This window comes from Neolamprologus multifasciatus, chromosome 23 (assembly GCF_963576455.1).
Source record: "Neolamprologus multifasciatus chromosome 23, fNeoMul1.2, whole genome shotgun sequence".
Taxonomy (NCBI): Eukaryota; Metazoa; Chordata; class Actinopteri; order Cichliformes; family Cichlidae; genus Neolamprologus; species Neolamprologus multifasciatus.
In genome coordinates, this window is record NC_140460.1 from 23,308,642 (window position 1) to 23,329,889 (window position 21,248).

Consider the following 21,248-nt stretch of genomic DNA (forward strand, 5'->3'; position numbering starts at 1 on the left):
CCCAAACAGTCCTGACCCGCCACAATATGAAACAGGGAAGTACCGCCGTGTAATCCATTTATTTCAACAAAGTAACTGTATTCTAAATACCACCTTTTTAAACGGTAACTGTAACGGAATACAGTTACTCATATTTTGTATTTTAAATACGTAACGGCGGTACATGTATTCCGTTACTCCCCAACACTGTATATATATATATATATATATATATATATATATATATATATATATATATATATATAACGAGAGAAATACAGAAATTATTTAACTGTTGATGATATTTCAAGAAAGTCATGGAAATCCATCACCCAGGTGTTCACAGGTTCAGATTTTCACTTATATTTTAATTTTTTAAAACATTCAACTTTTGATTTCATCAGCCGCCCTTCATTTCTTTGTATTTTGCTTTCAATGAGTTCAACTTTCTGGTCAGTATTCAAAGTGCTCTTGAGCAGTAGTTCTCCAGCTTTCTGAAGATCTTTTACTGTGTTTATTTGTGCTTTTGCTGCTTTTTCACTCGTTTTCAGATGGTCGTTTTTGTTATGCCACTTATCACTCAAGCATAAAAAGGCTCCTAAGTTATGGGATGAGCCAGTGTTGTTTCTACACATCTTTAGGCACTTTTTTAAGCAGCCTGTAACAAAAACACATCATTTGTTCCAATTTCTTTGAATCTATGAAAAATACAAAAAAGAACACAAGTCATGTCCTTATAGAAAGAGTGAAGAATCTGACACAGGACCTGATAGATTCATCTGGACCTGATCATCTATTGTTCCTCATCAGAAATGGTCTCAGTGGCTGTCAACAAGCCATTCTTAAGGAAGAGAAACGGAGAGAAAAGGCTGAGGTATGAAAATTATGAAAATCATCTAAAGGTAGAAACGCCCAAAGAAGAGCTTTGAATGTCCTTCAAGAATCCTGGAGAGCTATTCCTGAAGACTACTTAAAGAAATGACACGAAAGCTGCCTAAGAGAGTTTGCCTTATTTACTGTATTTACATGTATGTTTGAAACGTGATTATTTAAAGATGTACATAGCAAAGTATAAAGAATTCCCTGTATGATCCGAAGTGTTGAGTCCCCAGTTTACCGACAGAGGGCCGCGCAGACCCCGATGATGTAACAGCATGTTGGGTCTCATCAGAGATGACGCAGAGAGAGGAGCGCTCACTCTGACACTTTTCCCGCGGTCAGCAGAGACTCTTGTCAAACAGTAACATTCATGAAACGTTAGAAAAAAGCGGCAGTGCTTCTGCTCCGGGTATGTTTACTGATACACGCCCTCTTTTTGTTTAATCTCGATTACCGCACGCATTCCTATAACAGAGTGAGACATCTCGCTTTATATAGACGATCTCGGCCCCACACGCCCAGCCTCAGCACCAGCGCATCTCCTCTCCGTGGGGTGCCTCCTCCTTCTTTCGGCACCAGCATCACAGGAACCCTGACAGACACACAGACGGAGGGAGGGACGAGGCCTCGGTGATAGCGCTCCCCGCTCCAGAGCTCGGTTCCTCGCGGTCCGTTATGTCTTTGAGCCTGCTCCCCCTCTCGCCATGCCCGCCGCTGAACACCACCCACCGCCGCTGCTCCTCTTCTTGCCGTCGCTGCTGCTGATCTCCTGCCTGGATGGGGCGGCGAGGGCAGCAGCGGCACTGGAGGAGGGCGGCGGCCTCACGGCCGGGGCCGGAGACCCGTCCGGCACCGACACCGCCGCCTCGGGCCGAGCCGCCACCCTCTCGGCTCTATCAGCAGGTAAACATAAACAAAGAGGAAGGGGGTGTTTGCTGGAGGATGGAGGAGGGGGATGTCATTGTTACTGAAAATGGAAATCAGCTGCAGAGGAAACAGTGGGGCATGACTGATGGTGCAGGTGCGTTAATAAAGGGGGCTTTCTGCAATAAATTAGGAAATCAGGAGCGCACTGATACACTGCTGGACTGGAATCAGACAGTCCAGTGTAATAGGATTAATAGGAGGAATATGGAGGTGTGCAGGATTAGGCTTTTATCTTTTTGGCCTGAGCAGGTAATGTCTTAATAGGAGACAGGGAGAGAGGGGAGTGTGGTAATCCTGTGCTGCTCTGCTGATACAGTAAGTAAAGCCTGTGTTTACATCCTGTCCCTACTGAACACACAAAGGACAGCTGAGGCTGTGTGTGTGTGTGTTCATCAATAACAGCAAACAGCGCATTGTTTATCTGGAAGCTTGTATTTAAAAGTCAGACTGCATCTCCTCTGTGCTGTCGTTCGGTTCCTGGATGTATTTTTCCACCCTCCCCGCAGAAGTGCTCGCCTCATCACTTTTTCATGGCGAGAGAAAGGTTACGGAGCACGCAGGAGGGACACGTGCATCCCAGATCTCCTCTTTTTTACTCTGGCATCTTCTTTGCAGAGCCTCAGTTTGCCCTGAAGGTCCTGGTGAGAGATCTGGTGACCCGCCAGCCCCTGTCGGGGGCTTCGGTGGATGTCTACGTCAACCACACCTTGAGGAGTTCTGCCCAGACCGGGGAGATGGGGGAGGTTTCTGCTCTGGGGTGACGTACAGCCCGGGCCTCGGTCTGACCCTGCTGGGCAGCATGGGAGGCTACGTGCCCAGCCTGCTCCCCTGGAGCACCAATAAGAGACCAAGTGAGTGACCAGCATAGGTGGGCAGATCGATACAATTACTGATATTAGTACTGGATCAATACTTTATTTCTATCCTCAAAGTTCAGTATGTAGCCCACTGAATTTTATTAAATCATTTTAATTGTCAATTACCAAGTAAATACAGGGCCGATATTACCAGTACTGGTATTGACAAGTACCAATATTGGTATATCGATACTGGTATTGGTGAGTATTGTTATTGGTCTAAAGTGCTTTAGAGACAGAATTCAGAAAGTGGGCTCACTGCCAACCTAAAAATGACCAAACCAGTAAATCATTTTTTTAAAAGGTGACATACAAAAACCAAAAACAAGACTGTGGAGCTTACAGTATTGCTAGCACAGTTCCCACACACTTAGACACACACACACACTCGCCTGCATTATTCATTGTCATTATAGATTAATGAAGTGTCAGCGACAACACACAACTTGTCTCTGAGGTTTGTCCACGATGAGGCGATTTATGTTCCCAGTCCAGTGTAACTGAGCGTGGCGTCCTGTGCTCGCCTCATCGATCGCTCTTGGAGTCGAGGTGTCTGCCTCAGGCCGGCATGAGACCTATGCTTGTCTCAGCAAAGTGTCTTTGTCCTGCCAGAGCAGGGGGGTGGTGGGGATGTTTTTATTCTGCTGGCCTTAGTGTGGAGAAGGGGCAAGGGAGCAGGTGGTGATTCAAAGGGAAGTGGGGAGCAGGTGTTATGGAGGAGAAAATGCAGGAAGGGTGGGGGGAACAGTTGAGATCCACTCTGCATTAGCAGAGACGCCTCCCTTTTGTGGTGCTGAGCCAGACAGCTGAACTCTGCTGTGCTCCAATGTTTGGCCGCCCTCTGCTGTTGGATTTGTAGCTCTACAAGCTACCAAACCAACAAACACACCAGCAGATGTTATAGGTCATGAAAACCTAACAGATCGTTGTTGTTCTTCTGTACTTGTGATTGGCTCCTGATCTTTCTCTTTGTCCTCTGGCAGTTTTCTCCTCTGTCACGTTGCTGCTGCTCCCTCACAGTCAGGGGAACATCTGGCTGTATGAAGACTCCGTGCTCATCACTGGGAAGGTACCTGGTGAGTTCCTACACACACACACACACACACACACACTGTGTTTAGGCTTTTAGTATTCAATTTACACTGCTTTAAGTAGGCTTTTGAGTGTGTTTGACAGTGTAAAGTGGACACACTTGGCAGAGACACTGAGACGAAACCAGAGGTGTCTAAACATGTGGCTTCAGAGGCTGGAATCGGTCTGCCCAGTGGTACGATTCAGCCCTCTGGATAGTTTGCAAACACTGCGCTGCTGTTCCTGGTTTGGTGCATCAGCCTTACTGCACAGGAGTAAAAATCTATCCAGAGTAAACTGTCCCTCTGATGTACTCATTTCTAATTTTGTTTCCCTTGGTCACTCCCAGTGTCCTGTCTTTTTGTCAGCACCACTGTGTCCAAACCATTAACCATCTTCTTAACTTTCCCTTCCATTCTTGCTGCCCTCTGTCACTTGTCTCCACCCTGCCTGTACTCTCTTGTTTACCATCTGTTACTTTGGATGGTTGACTCCAGGTATTTAAACTTGTCCACTGTGGACACATGCCTCCCTCTCTAAAATAAATGTAGTGAAGCTGCTTAAGGCTAACTCCTGCAGGTATCACTGCTGTCAACTTTTAGCAAAGACAAATTCCAGATTTCAGACTGCAGAAAACTAAACAAACTGCTTTTCTGCACACAGGCTGCTCTTAGTTTAGTCAGTTTTTAATGTACTTGTGTTCTGTCACTGTGTACAGCAGCCCAGTGGGTGGATGGCAGGGCCCCTCTTCTTTACATTGAAAAGACTTTCATTAGTAAAGTGAACATACTGACTGTAAGATCAACTACCCAGTGAGGGTTCATTTTAGCTAGTTTGCTTCACAGTTAAATCGATAGATTGAAACAGCAGACCAAACTGAGATGTATGTGGCTACTTTACAAGTGACTTTAGTTCAACTAAAGTCACTTGTAAAGATTATTTGAGTAAAGAGAAGATTCAATTACACCTTTAAAAGGAGGAGCTGTTGTGGAAGTGGTTTGCAAAGCGGCTTGCAGATGTGTAACAAATGTGCAGAAGGCTGAATTGACTTAAAAAGCACATGTGCCCAAATTCCTACTGATAACCTGCCATTTTGTTTTCACAGACAGCTCATCCCAGCCGATGGTGAAGTTCCCAAAGAACATTCTCACGATCCCGGATAAGACCAACATCTCTTCGGTGATGGCGTACCTGACTGTACCACATCCCCACCTGGCAAATGACTGCACCAACTGCACTCCGGGCTTCATCAGCAACAAATCAGGTAAAGAAAAACATTTCCTTATCAGATTTTTTAAACGTCACAATGACATTTGGTCCAGTTAAAGAGGTACAGAATGAAAGAGATCAATCATGCCTTTGAAAAATGATGTTCCACGTCCAGTAACCAGTCTGTGGTGCTGAAGGGTCCACACACCCAGCTCACACTCCTTGTCAGTAGTGGGTTAGGGTGGTTCAGGTTTTGATCTACTGCTCCATCTACATCCCAACCTTTACCTCTGGTCATGAAATCTAGGTAAATAATTAAAAAAGTAAGGTCGTGAATACAAGGGGCTGAGGTAAGCTTCCTCTGTAGGGTGGTTCAGCTCAGCCTCAGGGATAGGGTGAGGAACTTTAGGTGGTTTGGGTATCTGGTTAGGATGCTTCTTGGGTGCCTGTCTTTGGAGGTTTTCCAGGAACACCCAACTAGAAGGAGATCCTGGGGTAGACCAGAACCTGCTGGAGAGACTTATATATCTCGTCTGGCCTGGGATTGTTTTCAGCATTCCCCAGTAGGAACTGGAAAGTGTGACTTTGGAGATGGCATGGATGACTTTTTTATTGAGGTACCCAAACAATATGATTTACCATTTACATTCCTGGCATGGACTGTTTTGCAGTTTTCAGAAGTATTGATCTGAAAGCCGTGGCAGCCATGAGCGTCCTGCTGTACTCCGGTGGCGAGGAGCTACAGGTTCGAGGACCCATCCAGATCAGTCTGCCGCTGGGCCACCACACACACCTCAGGGCCTCTGATACTGTGCCAGCCTGGGCCTTCAACCAGAAGACAGGTAGCAATGCAAATAGCAGCAGAGCAGCTGAATTATGAGACAAAGACCTAAAGAAATTTCCTCTCATGCTATTTTCTTTGCTGTTTGAAGGTGGCTGGGAGAATCATGGTCTGGGAATAGTTAAAACGGTTGGAAATGAGTTGGTTTGGACTTACACCGCTTCCCATCTGGGCTACTGGATCGCCGCCCCTCTGCCTTCATCAAGAGGTAGATACCTCATTGACCGTCATTAACACATGTGAATGCTATTTTTGTTTAGACCTGTTTCACATCTTCTTATACATTTATCCTTTTAGATTATCTGGGACATGCAAACTCTTTGGATTTCCTATCTTACCATACCTACCTGTTGGTAGGAATACTGGGTGGAACTCTGGCCATAGTGATTGGATTTCTGTCCCTGCTCTTGTGCCACTGTGGGTAAGAAACCCTTCTAGAAATGTTTTCAATTGACAGTATATGCAATGCTGATCAACAAGAGGCAGATTAAAAAGGTGTGATCTAAGAGTGCATCCATAGCTTCAAGATCGCCTTCTAATGCATCTCTAAAGAAATCATCTTAGCAGTTTTATTCTTCAGATTTGCCTGCAACTTTGCATACAGAAAATTCCTAACAATCTCAGAAAATGATAAAGCCATACAGAAATAATTACTTCAAGTTATTTCTGCTATGGGTTGTGCTTAGATTTTCACAGGACTTTAACAGTATCAGTAAATTTCTCTTTGGCCTAACTGGTTACAATGTCGCTTTAAATTAGGGCTCAAACAATATGGCTCAATATGGCAGTTTTTAGTAATCAAGGAAACAGTTAACAGTTGTTTGGAACAGATATACATTTTGCTATATAAACTAAAGACATTTTTGGGCTCAAAATTTCTAATTAAAACAGAACTTTGTTAGCGTCTGACACCTTACATACGGGGAAGGCTAGGCTAAAGCTGCTAGCTGTAGCCTTAGCTTAGCCTTCCCTGTATATCGCTGCAAAAGATTGCTGGATTATTCAGGTATTTTTAGTAAAAATGGTAAACTATGCATGCTTTTTATCAGTAAAGTAGATCAGAAGACTGTGCAGCTGCAGCACTAGGAGAAATGATTGCCATGCTTGTTGCAACTCCACCATATCAGTTATCTTAACTCTGCACCATAGCACTGTATCAGCATGTTAAAGTACAATTATAAAAGACTGAACAAGGTCCAAACTGGGTCATGCAGCAGGACAATGATCTGAAGCACAGCAGCAAATCTGCAACAGAATGGCTGAAAAACAAAAGAATCAAGTTGCTGCAAGGGCACAGTCAAACTGGGAAACTATACATGATTAAAGTAGAAGAGTGCAGGTGCACATTTAGCAGAAAGGATTGCAATGCTAGTCTTAAGAGTGACTAAACAAACTGGACCCCTCACCTTCTACCAAGCTCTTAAGACTAGTATGACCTGGATGACTGAAAACCTAAAAAGACAGATTACAATGCTTGTTGCAAATTTAGCAATATCTTCTGCAAGAGTTATGCTAACTCTCAAGAGCTGCTTAACAAGTAAATGTGCTACTCTGTGTTCGGCTTTGATAGGCTGTTAGTAATGAAATAGTGAAACAGTTCCTACTTTAAAGGTTCTTTGAGTGAGTCTGAAAAGCCTGTAGACCAAAGCTTGTCCCGCTTAACTTTTGCTTCTCCCATGTACAGAGGTTCTTATCGAGAGCCCAGGAGGAGGAGAGCACGTTTTTCCAAATTGACGGTTGTAAAGAAAGACCAAACCACCTCCACCCACATGGAAGAGGGCTTGTTGTTCCGATCTGGCGACAACAGCCTCGCCACTGCAGCATCCAGTGCGAAACCGTCATCTACTCAAGGCACAAAGCCAACTATAACATCTACGTGGAGGATCCAGGGACTCGTGCAGCGGCACCGCTTTATGAGAACATCACTCCAGATCGGATGAAGGGTCCTCAGCCACCACCTCACTACATCAACAGTGAAGAGGTGTCTCGATTAAGGGAGAAGTCGGAGCAGAACCGGGCCAACATCAACTGCGACAACTTCTTCCAGGATAAGCTGGTCCATATCTACAACCAGCCAGTGGCCATTATTCCCGCTCCCGAGCTCTTCAGTGCTCAGGAGCAGCAGCTACCAGGCTGCAAGTCCGCCACCTTCCCCCGCAACGGAAGTGAGTATGATGCTCACTCAGAGCCTGCAAGTAAAGACAGCTACACCCAGACACTACCCAAAGTTCCTCACCACCACTCACAAGGTGGGAGCAGCCCACAGCAGAGTAGCCAAGATGATCCCCAGCCTCTGGAGACGCCCCCTCAGGGGACAAGGCCCCTAACAGTGTGTGGGGGACGCTACAATAACCTCCTTGAATCCTCCGTCTCTGTGCCTGGGACTCTCAATGAGGCAGCTGGCATGGAGGGCTTCAACACCGGGCACGGCGTGCCCAGTGACTTGCAGGGGATTTCAGAGCGCACCTTGCTGGAGCTGACGCGTGGCAAGTCCTCGTCGTCTCACCCAGAGCCTGGTTTGTCTCCTTAGATGGGAAGCCAGCAGCGCAGGTCCGCCACTCCATCCATTGAGCTCCAGAGCCACCACCGCCAGCCAAGCAGCAACGACACCAGCCTGGACTCAGGGTGGACATGACGAGCCTCAGCAAAGCATCCGCGAGACGGAGCGTGATCGACCTTCTATCAGGGCTTCTTCCCTGCCGCACCACAGCCGTGGCGGGCGGTACGGCGAAGAGCAGGACCTGAGCAGCAGTGAGAGCGGCACCACTGCTACCTGCACACCAGAGGACCCATCCCTGAGGAACATTTTAGATGGGAGCAGCAGTGGGGCCATTCCGAATATCCTGAAGAGCGTGATGGGATGGATACATCCAGCGCTCAGGAGGACAGTGAATCAAGAGGTACACCACCTCCCCGGCGCCTGAGGAAGGTGAGGGAGAAGGGGAAGACAGAAAAGAGGAGCGCCAAGCACATCCGGGAGGGCAGACCTCTGACCAAGAGAAGCTAAAGCTTCTCAGGCTCATTTCCCCACCCATCAGTGCTTCAGTTAAAATCCAAATTAAGTAATTCATATGAGTTGTGTTCACCACAGGCATTGTTGTTGTTGAGTTTCTGTGATTGTACAACTTTGCCAAAGAATGCATAAGCTAGCTCAAGAAATGAATCCGCATCTGTGTCACGTTATGTAGCTGCTGTTAAGACGAGTTTGTGCACCGTTGTTCTCTCATTCTCCCAAATCTGACGATCACCAGCGAGATTCCTCACAGCAGATGTCCGTGGAACACGATGTCCCACAGTATCCGGTTCTGGCATTATAGAGGGTGCCTTCTTACTGCCTGTAATCGTTAAATAGGGTACGCAAAGGTGGTGTGTGTCGATATTTAGTATAAAAAAATCTGGTGAGTTTGCAGGATGGACACAGATACAGGTCAATGTGTAGTGCACTTATCCTCACCATAAATGCCTGCTGTATATTAAATAAGACGAAGAAGCTTTCCCAGTCCGCAGCACTCACATCTCGCTTTGTATCCTACTGCCTCATTCCACCATAAATGACGCTCTGGGATTTGTTAACTAAACGAGTGTAAGTAAAAGGAAAACGAGCTTCAAGCTTTCCAACTTTTGGACTGACTCCAGAACCTTTGGATTTGAAATTTTGATGTACATTGTAAAGCAAAGCAAAGCTGCCATTTTGAAGTTCATGTCTGAAGTTTAAGGTTTTTAGCCTACATCTGTTTTTGAATGCATGAAAATGAATGTTTTCACCGTGCGTATGAATATATTTGCATTTTACCGTTAACGGCAATTCATCATAGATTACTTAGAGACTGAATTTTTTCCCCATTTATTTCCATTTACAGTTGTCCACATTTATTTGTATGACAAAACGTGTCAAGACTTGTTTAACGGGATTCGTAAGAGCCCAAAGAATTAGATTAACTATTGGAAACAATCAGTGGTACAGTTGCTACTTTTCTTTGAGGGATACTGTTATAAATATGCTGTTGTCACACAGTGGACAAAGTGGACTTATTGTGCTACCTATTAGGTTTTAATTGATGAGGTCAGTGTATGTCTAAGTAACCTCTGCAAGGAAAAGTGCCGGCTTCAGTCTACTTTAAATACTTGCTTTCAGACAGTTTTTTCTGCTGTTGGCTCTGGATGATGTCAGAGAGTGGGGCTGTCTTTGCCCCACCCACTTGTTGTTCAAACCCTCTGTTTGTTAGTGGAAGCCATTTAGAAGACAAATAGTCTAAGATAGGCTACTGCAGGGCTCAGTATAAGGAATATTTATTATTTTGATCCTTGAATAATGCAAAGCTACTCCAGTAGAGTCCAAGAATAACAACATGGAGATGATAACGAGCATAGCAAGTCCTCTTTAACTGGAAGAATCTGTTGCTTGCCAATAAATTATGATTTGGTTTACTTTATTCTTAATACCTGAACATCTTTTCGGGTACAGCGTTACCCTTTGAAACTAATTTCTTGACAGCATTGTGCAATTGGTGCCTTGGAGATCTGCTTTTAGCTGTACCTGCATGCCCAAATCTATTTATATATATATACTCACACAGTAGGCATCAACATAGGTTTATATTTTCTAGAGGGAGGGAAAAAAATCTGGGTTTGAATGAACGCTTCAGTTTATAATAATGGTTCTCCTCTTTTGGTCCAGAGAGCGCTTCTTTGCTACACTGATATAGTGCAGCTCAACAGAAGGCAATGCCATTGTAGCGGTCTGTGAGCTAGTTGGTCCGTTGGTAGACCATTTCAACAACTGTTGGTGGTTTACTGTTAGAATGTGTACAGAGGCTCATTGTTTCCTGATACTGTATCACAATTATTTCAATCACAAACGTATTTTCCTTCTCTCGGTTCACCATAAGGCTGACATTTGGTTGGATGGATAGCCATGTATATTAATGTTCCTCTCAGGATGATTTGTAAGAACTTTGCTGACCCTTAAATTTTCATGCTGCATCATCTTAAAGTCAAAGTCATAGACTGTATAAAAGATGGACGTAGCCACCAGAGCATCATCCATTGGCCTGTTAAGTGCTTTAGTGGATGAGTGTTTTCCCCAGCTGGTTTCAAACATCACAGTGTTTGAAACCAGCTGTGATGTGTAAGGTGTGGATTTGACTGAGAAACTGCTAGCTCAGTATTAAGATTTTTAAAACGAGGTTGGAACGACTATGTTCTGAAACTGGAAACTGTGTCTGTAACTTGTCAACTAGGAACTGTGGGCGGTTTTCTGTAAAGGTTTATATGACCCAAAGTCTTTTTGCAGTCAGAGGACTCGCCCCCTGCTGGATATCAGAATGCACCTTTAAGGCGGTCCTGCATTAGCTTGACTTTGTCCATCCTTTAAACAGTCCATGGTCAAATTTTCAACGGTTCAGTTCCTGCAAAACTAATAATAATGTCTGTTGTACTTTGTGTCTAACCAGCAAATATGAGAAATATTAGCTGAAATAAGATGACTAAGGCCTCATTTACACAAGACGTAGAGAGTTGATGGCGACTGCCTGGCACTGGAAGGCTGCTAGGAAAAAGAAAATTCTCCAACCAAACGAAAACTACATTAAGCTCTCCCATTATTCACTAAGGGTTTCCACAGTGGGCAGTGCTGCATATTTGATTGGGCAGGATACTCTTTCTGATGCAAACCACAAGGTATTTCCTCCTGGTCTTGAACTGGGGGATCTTTTGCTTGTTGTGGGCAGTCGCTGTGGAATCCATTGCTAAGACCAGTGACCCCCTTGTAACTGCCGTTCACTATGGAAAAATGTGTTTTCCCAGATTAGCAAAAGGTTGTTGGCGGTTGACTGTTGCTAGGTGAAGCTGGCTGTAACAAGATAGAGGGCTGATTTGGCGCAGAGTTTGCACGGAAGTCTCCACCTGGTTTGCAAACACTTCAAGTCTTGTCAACTACTCACGGAGCGATAGTAAAACTGTGAAGAATAGAGCACAGACTGCCTTTACAGTAAAAGTGTTGCCTTTTGAAATATGTTGTTTCAGCAGCTTTTACTTTGAACGCAAATGTTCTAGGTGGTGCTACACTTGTTCATGTTTAATTACCACTCATTGGCTGACTGGTGAGTGTTTGCAGACAAATTCCATGCAAACTGTGGACGACCGCAGTAATCTGCTAGCGACCAAAGCAATTGCAACAAGGTTTTTGAGGCAGTACCCTGTTTTGCAAACTATTTTACACAACGACAGCCAGCAACCACTCACCAACCAGTCAGGGAATACACATTTTATAAGGGGTGTGCTGACTGGTCTGCGGCCCTACAAGGCATATACATATACTCGCTTAGCATGTTAAGCTTAACTATTGTGACCATATTAGCATGCTAGCATTGAGCTCAGAGGACAACTGGTAGCATAAATCTGAGTACTTGCGCTCTTAATATTTATACAAAGAAGTATTTTAGTGAAATATTGAACAAAAAGGCCAACCATACTATTTCATGCCTTTCCTACTTGGCAGGACAAGGCAGGTTTATCCATGTTTCCAAGAAATCTTCAGTGGGTAAATATGGGTACCCACTGAAGGTCGGGTAAAAACCCACTAAAAGTGGATAAAAATATCCACAATAAAACATTTAAAACTGTTGAACCATGATACAGTGTGAAAAACAATGGTTCAAATAGCAATATTTTCAAGTAAATTCACTTTTTAAAGAGAACAGTGCAGCAAAGCTTTTACCATAATTAGTCTTCCATCATTTTATGACTCTTTGGATTTCATTCTGTACATTCACATGTGCTCTTTTGTATGTATATAGTAAAGATTTTATGTACGATGTGACAGTGATTTAAATCATTTGTGCTGTTTTTTTCTACCATCCAGAAGTGGAGATATGCACTGGTTGAATGAAACAGATTTTGAGTGTTTTCCCCCCACAGGATTGTACAAAAAACCTGAGCTTTGTCATTTTAAATGTAGCAACAAACCGAGCACTTGATCATTCAGTACGCTTACAGCTGAAAATATTTTTCTCCTGCTTGTCATCAGCTTTAAAAAGCACGGTACACCCCAGCCTCAGCGGCCACTCGAGGAGTCGTATGTCAACACGTTGTGCTGGTACTTCTTGACGAGCACAACAACTCCAATCACTGCCACTTCCTGTTTTTGAACGTGATTTGTATTGATTTCCATGTATAGTGTTCCCCTTGTGTTTCTCACTATCGAATCGTCTGATTCTTCCCCAATGGACACCTCTTGTGTTTTTACCTCTGTAATGATGGTAGTGCTGTTAGTCTTGCCTTTTTTGTGCACCAAATTAATAAACGTAGTTGATACCAGTTAGAATTTATTGCTTTTTAATTAATGCTGTGTTGTAAAATACAGAAGAAATACAACTTTGCAAGCAAAAATAAATCTCATACTTGCAGATTCAAGTCTTTTTTTTCTCTTTTTTACTTGATTTTGATTAAGGATTCATCTCCTGATGTTTAAAGAAACTGAAGTGCCTGATAGCATCTCAAAGTGAAGTCTGACTTCGCGGAGGTCTTCCTGTCGCTGGTTCTAAAAGTCAGGGGGTTGTAAACAACATATCCATCCAAGGGGCAGGAGTTGGACTTCCAAAGGATCGGGTCCACACAGTCCATGTGGAGCTGAAATGTGTGTGCGCATGTGAAGTTGACTAAGGTGAAAATTTAGAATATGAAATAACGGTTTGGTTAATGTTCGATTTTAATATGTAAAACTTTACACAGAAAAGTTTCACCCAAAAAGCCGTGTGATGCTAATTTTTAATAATTTCTTTCAACTGTTCTTTTTCTAGGGTGGAATGATTGTACAGCTTAAATCTTTAATGTAACTCGTCATTGCTCTTTGCAGCATTAAAGGGATTGTTTGACAGCACTCATTGAATTGACCAATAATCAGAACAATGGGAAAGTCCAAGGACTCCAAGTGACAATCCAAGAAAGAGAATTGTTGATTTACCCAAGTTGGGAATATTTTTTCGAGCCAACTGCAGATTCCAAGATCATCCATTTAACTCACTGTATGTAAGTACAGCTGTTATTAAGATCTATCACCACGTTTCAAAGGTCTGGAAAAAGACCCAAACTGTAAAGTATCATGACTGGTAAAGGTGAGGCTTTCAAACCTGAGAACACTGCACCAGCTGTCAAGCATGGTGGTGGTAGAATCGGAGGCCGTTTTGCTGCCAGTGGTAATGATACATTAAAATGGTTGGAATAATGAAGGAGGAGGACTCCAAATTCTTCACTTCAAATTATCAGCTAGATGGTTGAAACTTGGACACAGTTGGGTGTTCCAACATGACAATGATCCCAAACACATAAAAACTGGTTACAGAACGGATAAAGCAGGCTAACACTGAGCTTCTGGAATGGCCTTCCCAAAGCTCCAACCTCAACCCTGTTGAAAATTTTTGGACTGAGCTTAAAGGCCTACATTGTGCCAAGAAACCACCCGATTTAAATGAATTCTTCCTATTCTGCCAAGAAGAGCCGTTAGATATGAGCCAGGATTATTCCAGAAGCTTGTTGGTGGCTACCAAAAGTGTCTGGTTGAGGTCCAACATGCTAAGAGACATTAAGCCACAAATTAATGGGAGTGTATATGTATAAAATCAAAGTTGTGCACACAGTTATTGTTTTTTAAAGCTTTTAAAGATAGAATTATATAACTTACATTAGTTCTTTTTCCACAACTAAAAAAGAACAGTTCAAAGAAATCATGAAAAGTCCCCAAATACCATGAGATTCATGCCCCAAACGTTTCAAAGGTTTTTACAATCTTTGACCAACCAAAAGTCTGAAAGTAACTCACATTCATGTTCTCTGGGTAGTCTGACTTTCCGCCGTAAAACCCTGAAATGATAAAGATTAAAATGGATGCCATAACGTAACTGCTGACTCTTTAGAGGGATAAAGGAGTTTTTGGAGAGGATTGTTAAATAGTTCTCCTAAAAATGGGTAAAGAGAAAAATAAACACTATGTACTGTGGACAAATCAATGCATTCAACTGTTACAGTCAGTGTTTGCCTTCACACAGCTACATGTATTTAAAACATATATTAAAACGCTCATCAATGACTATTCCTTCCGTTGTGTCAGTGATACCAGCAGATGTGCTTGTAAGGCTCCGGCTTCTTGGTGAACACAGGGCAGGAGTGGGTATGTGGGTCATCCAGGAACACCTGAGCATCGTGACAAAGAGCAGCACATTAGCAGGAAGGATGTGAGTCATTTCTGGTGCGCTCATTTCTGGCGTTTTTGCCCTCTCCCTCGTCTCTGAGCAGAAATACAGTCAGGACCGTAGGACCTCAGCAGTAACATGCTGGTGTTAGGGGCGCGGTCCTGGTGGAGAGTCACCACTTCACTGGGTGTGTTCCTCCACGCCATCTTCCTGAACATCCTGACCTGGCACAGCATGAGCATAAGAGCACTGTGATTTGATGGGACTCACTGCTCTGCTGATATTTAGCCCAGATCCTGCCGTTATAGATGTGCAGTTTAAAAACACATATATACTAAGTAATAAAACACAAAGTGAGTCTGTTTCTCTACAAAATTCTCATATGAGTACAGAAGCTCTTTACAATTAATGATTTATTTGTGACAAGTCAGGACTGATGGTTGTGCTGGCATTCAGGGTTAGGCTTGGCAGCATGAGTACAAAAGTATGACGTTTGGGACACTGTCATCTACACCTTCTAGAAATACTTTAGGATTAACACAGCTAAATAACAGGAATGTCTAAGATGTTAACACCCCCTGTGCTACAAAGACGCCATCTTTTAACCTCCATGTGGCAATTTCAAAAAAGTCTTATGTTTATAAATGCAGAACTACAGAGAGATAAATCTTTGGCCAACCACAAGCTGAATTTCATTTGAATAGATCAACTTATTTGGTATATGTTGTCATTCATGGCACAGTTTAAGAAGAAATGGCAAATTTGTGGGGAAACAACGAGAAAATTATGAGCTAAAAAATTTACACTCATAGGAAAAAAGGCTAACTCTTTTAGAAGAAAAGAAAATTTTATGGGAAAAAATGACATTAAAAAACAAAACAAAACAAAACCTGTTAAACTGGTTAAAAAGAAAATGTTGGTTATCAAGTTAAAATTTGTTAATTTATGAGAATGATAAATTTACAAAAATGGAAAATGACAAACTGAATATGAATTATGTATAAAATGCAAATGTATGAGTAAAAATGATGCATTAAAAAAAAGTAAATTACGAGGACAATATAATACATTTACAAAAAATTTTTACAAATTTACAAGACAAGAAATTGTAATTTGGAAATTTGTGAGAAACGAAGTGTAAGTTGGAGGAAAAACTGATCTACTTACAAGGAGAAAATATGAATTTATGAGAAAGACAAACATGCTCATAGTTTTTGAAATAAATTTGATACTTTAATTTTAAAACTCGTTTGTTTGTTTCCTCAGGATTGGTCCTCCAGCAATTCATTTTATTCTTTTTCACCATCACCTTCCACGTACACCTTAACTCTTCGATTGTCACCACTTGTGTGTTTGAAATAAAGTAAAATTCACGTGTATCCAGCCTGTTTTTATTTCCTATTGAACTTAAGAATCCCAGGTTAAAGTACAGCTAACGTGACTTCCGTCTCTAAGTTCGTTACTCGGTTAGTGCTACTATCACAAACAGCCTCTCTGGAGCCAAACAGCTGGATTAAACAACCCGAGACCTTTTGTATACCCGTTTTTGTCGGTAAAACCCTAAGTAGCAGCCGCAGCCGCTTCACAATCCATGCTAGGTAATGACACGGTTGTCATGGAAACAAGACTCCTGCTGGGCTCCACCGCTGGAAGGTCCCACCGCTGACCGCTTCCCAGGGGTCCAGAGAAACACTTTGAAAGCCCTTCAGAAAGCCTGGAAAACTGTTGCGCAAGAGCACTTCAAAAACATATTTTAAAAACTATTAACAGTCTGGCTGCTTGGAAGCAAAGTATGAAGAAGTCAGGACTGAGCTGTTCGCCTGGCTTTACAGCGCAGTGACTCCCCCGTGTGGCCAGATGGGTCATTGCAGATAAACGTTTCCGTTTTACAAACATGGCAGCCTGAGTGGAAAACACAAGCGGCCATAAAATCAGGGGCTGATCTAGAGAAACTTTCTTAGGGTGGCGTGGAAATCAAATGGGGTGGCCAAATCAAAGCCTTTAAAACACATAAACACACACACACATATGCACGTGTTACATATGGTTAAAATGATTCAAATGCAGTAAGTATACGTGTTTAATATAAATGTAGCCTATAATTTAATTATTTTCTGTAGCAAACAGAAGAAAACATTTCAGTTATATAAAGTTTGTGAATTTTTGGTTTTTATATACTGTATAGCCAGTATAATAAATAAATATGTAGCCCAATAAGTATAAAATCCAGAAAGCTACACAACATGGGGCAGTTCATTTACAAACACAAGTCTAAGTTAAGTTTCAAACTATTTTTGTTAGAAAAAATCAAATTGATGCATGCTTAAATTTACACAAAATGTAAGAAATCTACACCGCCATGCACAAAAATTTTAACCTAATTTTTCATGACTTGTTGCATTAACCCTCAGAGGTCCAAAACGTAATTTGCCATTTTTGACTACTTTTGATTTGACATTTGTATTTCACCTTCAAATTGTTCTTTTGTTTATGTTTGGTTTTTTCCTTGCTTGTATCCTTCTTTTCACCTCAACCTCACGTCTGAATTTACAGTTATTTTTTCATTGACATATTGTATTAACACAACTAATCTGAAATCACACAAAAAACAAAAATCCTAGTAGTACTTTTTTTTTTTTTTACTGTAAAAACCACAGACATGTTTAGTAAATTATTTTCATAACTTGAAATGCAAATATAAGTTGTACATTTTGAAAATTTATGCACAGCTTTTCTAAACAATAAAGTTATATACAACTATTTATCTAAAAATGTAGCCACTCCATCTGGAACAAGAACCATTTGTTAATGGGGGAGGGGGAGTATCACTATGTAATATATTCAGTTTTAGAATTTATATTCAGTGTTAACTGTTGCTAGGCCCAATGCTATCTTGTTTTAATAAACAACACTGTCATATGCAAAACTAGGGTGGCACAAGATCATTTTAGGGTGGCACATGCCACCCCATGCCACCCTTCTAGATCCGCCCATGACAGATATTGCTGATTTATTATGTTAAAAGCAGAGCTGGATAAGAATTTAAGCATTACCTTGTGATGAGGGAAAAGGGAGGCAGGAGGAGGAGAGACCCGAGGCGGCCGCCGGTCCGAGCGTCAGGTGAACTGAACTTCAGGTGAGAAGTTATGACCTGCAGTCTATCTGGGTCAGATATTAACCAAGTTTAGGTGTAGTTTATTTTCGTTATGCTGAGTTTTTCGTACTGGGTACTAGCTAGCATGACGGAGTTTCTATACAGCTGGGTGGGTGCTATGATGTTACTGATGTTGAACTTTATTTTGTTCATAAGGTTAGTTAGTAGAGTTGCCAACCATCCCGTAAATAACGGAATCATCTCGTATTCAGAGAAAATATTACGCATTTCGTATTGAGCTGAAAAGGAACGCAGTTTGTCCCGGACTTCAGCTAGAATGAAAAAGACACAAAGCTGGATTTATTCTGTGTCTTTGCTGCACAGCTGCCTCTTCTTCTCTCATTCTCTCCCCCTCCCTCTCCTGTTTCCCATTCAATCATGAAACTGATCAATGATCAATGATTGGCTTTTCTCTCTTGTTTATTTATCGCCCACTTCATGCCAGAAAGAAGAAACCAGCAGATGTCGCGCTAAACAACAGCAGTACATTTAAGCTTGATCAGCTGTTGTTAGAATTTATTTAATATTAATTCCTAGTATCAGCTGATGTTTGCTGGAGCCACAGCTGTAAAAGCTGCTGGTCATGATATTGGTTTGGATATGTGGTGAGAGGGAAACATGAAGATGAAACCAGGAGATGTCCTTACTGAATCATCAGAGCTGAACAGGTGATGGAGAAACAGGTTTACCTTTTAGGTGACATGAATGAGTTGAAGGGAAGTTATGAACTGTTTCTGAGAGACAAATAACACCAGGATCCTTTTTTTTAGGTAGCTGACAGCTGGTAATTGTGCAGGGGCGGGTCTAGCAAAGTGTTGCCAGGGGGGCCAGGTAGGGCATTAACAGGGAGAGGGGGGCACAAAGAAATACTTTTCTTTCTTATTCTCATTTAAAATATCTAGCTTTTAACAAATAATTATCTAAATCTTACAACAAACAATTGATACATTGATACATATATACCATCAAAACAGTGTACATCACTGTCACAACAGCGTTTGTTTTCATTCAAAGGCTTTATGATTTTTCCTATAATGGTGGGCCGGTCTCTAGTCAAAATGCCCGGGCCGATTTTTTGTCCCAGTCCAGCCCTGTATGCAGCTCATCTGCAGCCTGGTGTTTTATCTACATCTTCCTATTCAGAAGGCAGAATTTCCGAGTTCTGAGTACAATCAAAACCACCACGACTGCAGTTTTCATGTTGGATGTAAAAAGCGTACATGACGCTGTGACGTAGGTTAGAATCATGGCGGTGGTCAACGACAGTCCAGGCGTGGTATTTCTCTCGTGTAAATATGCACATTATTTTTTCCTTTCTATTGGTAGGTGGCACAGTGCACTTGTGGCAAGTATGCAAGCTAGAAGACTGGCAAAGTTATGGAAGCAACACATTAACAAGAGAATTCTGAGTAAAACCAAAGTTACTTAGTCCCTAGTAACTAGTTACTTTGAAAGTAACGAGTAACTTGAAGTTACTGAGTTACTTTTAAGTAACCAGTAATGTAACTAAGTTACTAATTTAAAGTAACTTACCCAACACTGTGTATAACCCAAGTGCTCTTGAGCTTCAGAGCATAAACTGATGGTCAGACATCCTCCTTCAGAGCAGAATTCAAGGTTCCATCAGTTACAGCAAGTCGTCCTGACGCAGCAAAGCAGCCCCATCACACTACCACCACCATGTTTGACTGTTGCTGTGATGATCTTTTTATTAAATGCTGTTAGTTTTATGTCAGATGTAACGGGACTTAAACCTTCTAGAAAGTTCCGTTTTTGTCTCGTCAGTCCACAGAATATTTTCTTGGGGATCATCAAGATGTTTTTAGTAAATGTGAGACTGAGACAAGCTTTTGTGATCTTTTTGGTCAGCAGTGGTTTTCTCCTTGAACTCTCGCATGGAGGCCATTTTTGCCCAGTCTCTGTCTCACTGTTGAAACATGAACTCTGACCTTAGCTGAGACTAGTGAGGCCTGCAGTTCTTTAGCTGTTGTTCTGAGTTCTTTTGTGACCTCCTGGATGAGTCGTCAATGCGTCCTTGGAGTAATTTTGGTGGGCTGGTCACTCCTGGGAAGCTTCAGCACTGTCCCAAGTTTTCTTTATGTGTGTATGTCTCTCACTGTGGTTCACTGGAGTCAGAAATGGCTTTGTAACCTTTCCTAAACTGACAGATGTCACTGGCTTTGTTTCTCAGCCGTTTCTTTGCATCATGGCCTGATGTGTTGGTGTTTGAGATCTTTTAGCCTGTTTCACTTTGTCAGACAGGTTCTGTTTAACTGATTTATTGATTCAGCAGGTCTGGCAGTAATCTGAGTATGGCTCATGAAACTGAACTGAAAGCTTTCCAAAATGTGGTTAATCACATTATTAATCAAGGGGGTGTTACTTTGTCTCCCACCCCCCCCCCCCCCCCCCCCCCCCCAAATCTTCGGTGCACTGGGAAATTAACAAGTGCAAATATAGGTTTATTAAAACTAAGTCTGTTTGTATTTGTATTTGTTTGCATTTGTATTCATTTGGACAGAAGTCAAACACAGTTGCAGATTTTCTGATATTCTTCATCTTTATTGTAGAACAGAAATTATGCATCCTTCATATCGATTACATCAGTACTGGAAGTGGAAGTGAGGCAGTGCTTTTCTATAATAAAAAATAAAAACATTTCTCCAGCGTGGTTTGCAGAATGAGACATAAGCAATGTGTACAGTACCTAAAAACAGTCATTCCACTAAGGTGGTTTTTTGTCTTTATTTTTCAGGACGGAGCTACTGTTTGTTAGTGTGACATTCAGTCACTCAGTCTACCTCCACGATAATCTAATCTAAAACCTCTACAGCAGGAACCAGGCCACATGATGGTGAAATTATACAGTCTGTCATCACAGTATCTTCACTGTACTCAGTCCTCTGATCTCCTCCGGTCAGGTCTCCACTTTGCCAAAGGTGCCGTCGGGCGGTCGGTAGTGTCTGGGGAAAGCCTTGAGCTGCAGCGAGTTAAACGCGTACTTTCGGCATCCGACGTTCTTCACAGTGTTTTCCCGCCTACAGCCCTCGCTGAGGAGACAGGAGGAGGAGGAGACAGAGGGGAGAGAGGGCGTTCACAGGCAGAATGAGAGCAAAAGGAAAAAAAAAAAAAAAGCAGAAATG

At 42.3% G+C, this 21,248-nt stretch overlaps 2 protein-coding genes across 5 annotated transcripts in view; one reads left to right on the forward strand and one right to left on the reverse strand.

The window, feature by feature from the left end:
- Positions 1–312: 312 nt before the first annotated feature.
- On the forward strand, positions 313–11,339 carry fam171b (family with sequence similarity 171 member B). The gene is given in 14 exon segments (XM_085150551.1): positions 313–1,761; positions 2,401–2,531; positions 2,534–2,636; positions 3,626–3,718; positions 4,819–4,977; positions 5,594–5,764; positions 5,855–5,971; positions 6,061–6,184; positions 7,448–7,575; positions 7,578–8,270; positions 8,273–8,328; positions 8,330–8,388; positions 8,390–8,601; positions 8,604–11,339. Coding segments are annotated over 14 exon segments (2,412 nt in total). The 5' UTR covers positions 313–1,562; the 3' UTR covers positions 8,771–11,339.
- A 9,307-nt stretch (positions 11,340–20,646) lies between these two features.
- The window catches only part of inpp4ab (inositol polyphosphate-4-phosphatase type I Ab), a 75,983-nt gene continuing 75,381 nt past the window's right edge, over positions 20,647–21,248 (reverse strand). For all 4 annotated transcript variants that reach the window (XM_085150550.1, XM_085150549.1, XM_085150548.1 and 1 more), the window contains one exon: positions 20,647–21,155. In XM_085150550.1, coding sequence (XP_085006676.1) covers positions 21,023–21,155 — 133 coding nt within the window. In that variant the 3' untranslated portion in view covers positions 20,647–21,022. The remainder of the gene's footprint in view (positions 21,156–21,248) is intronic.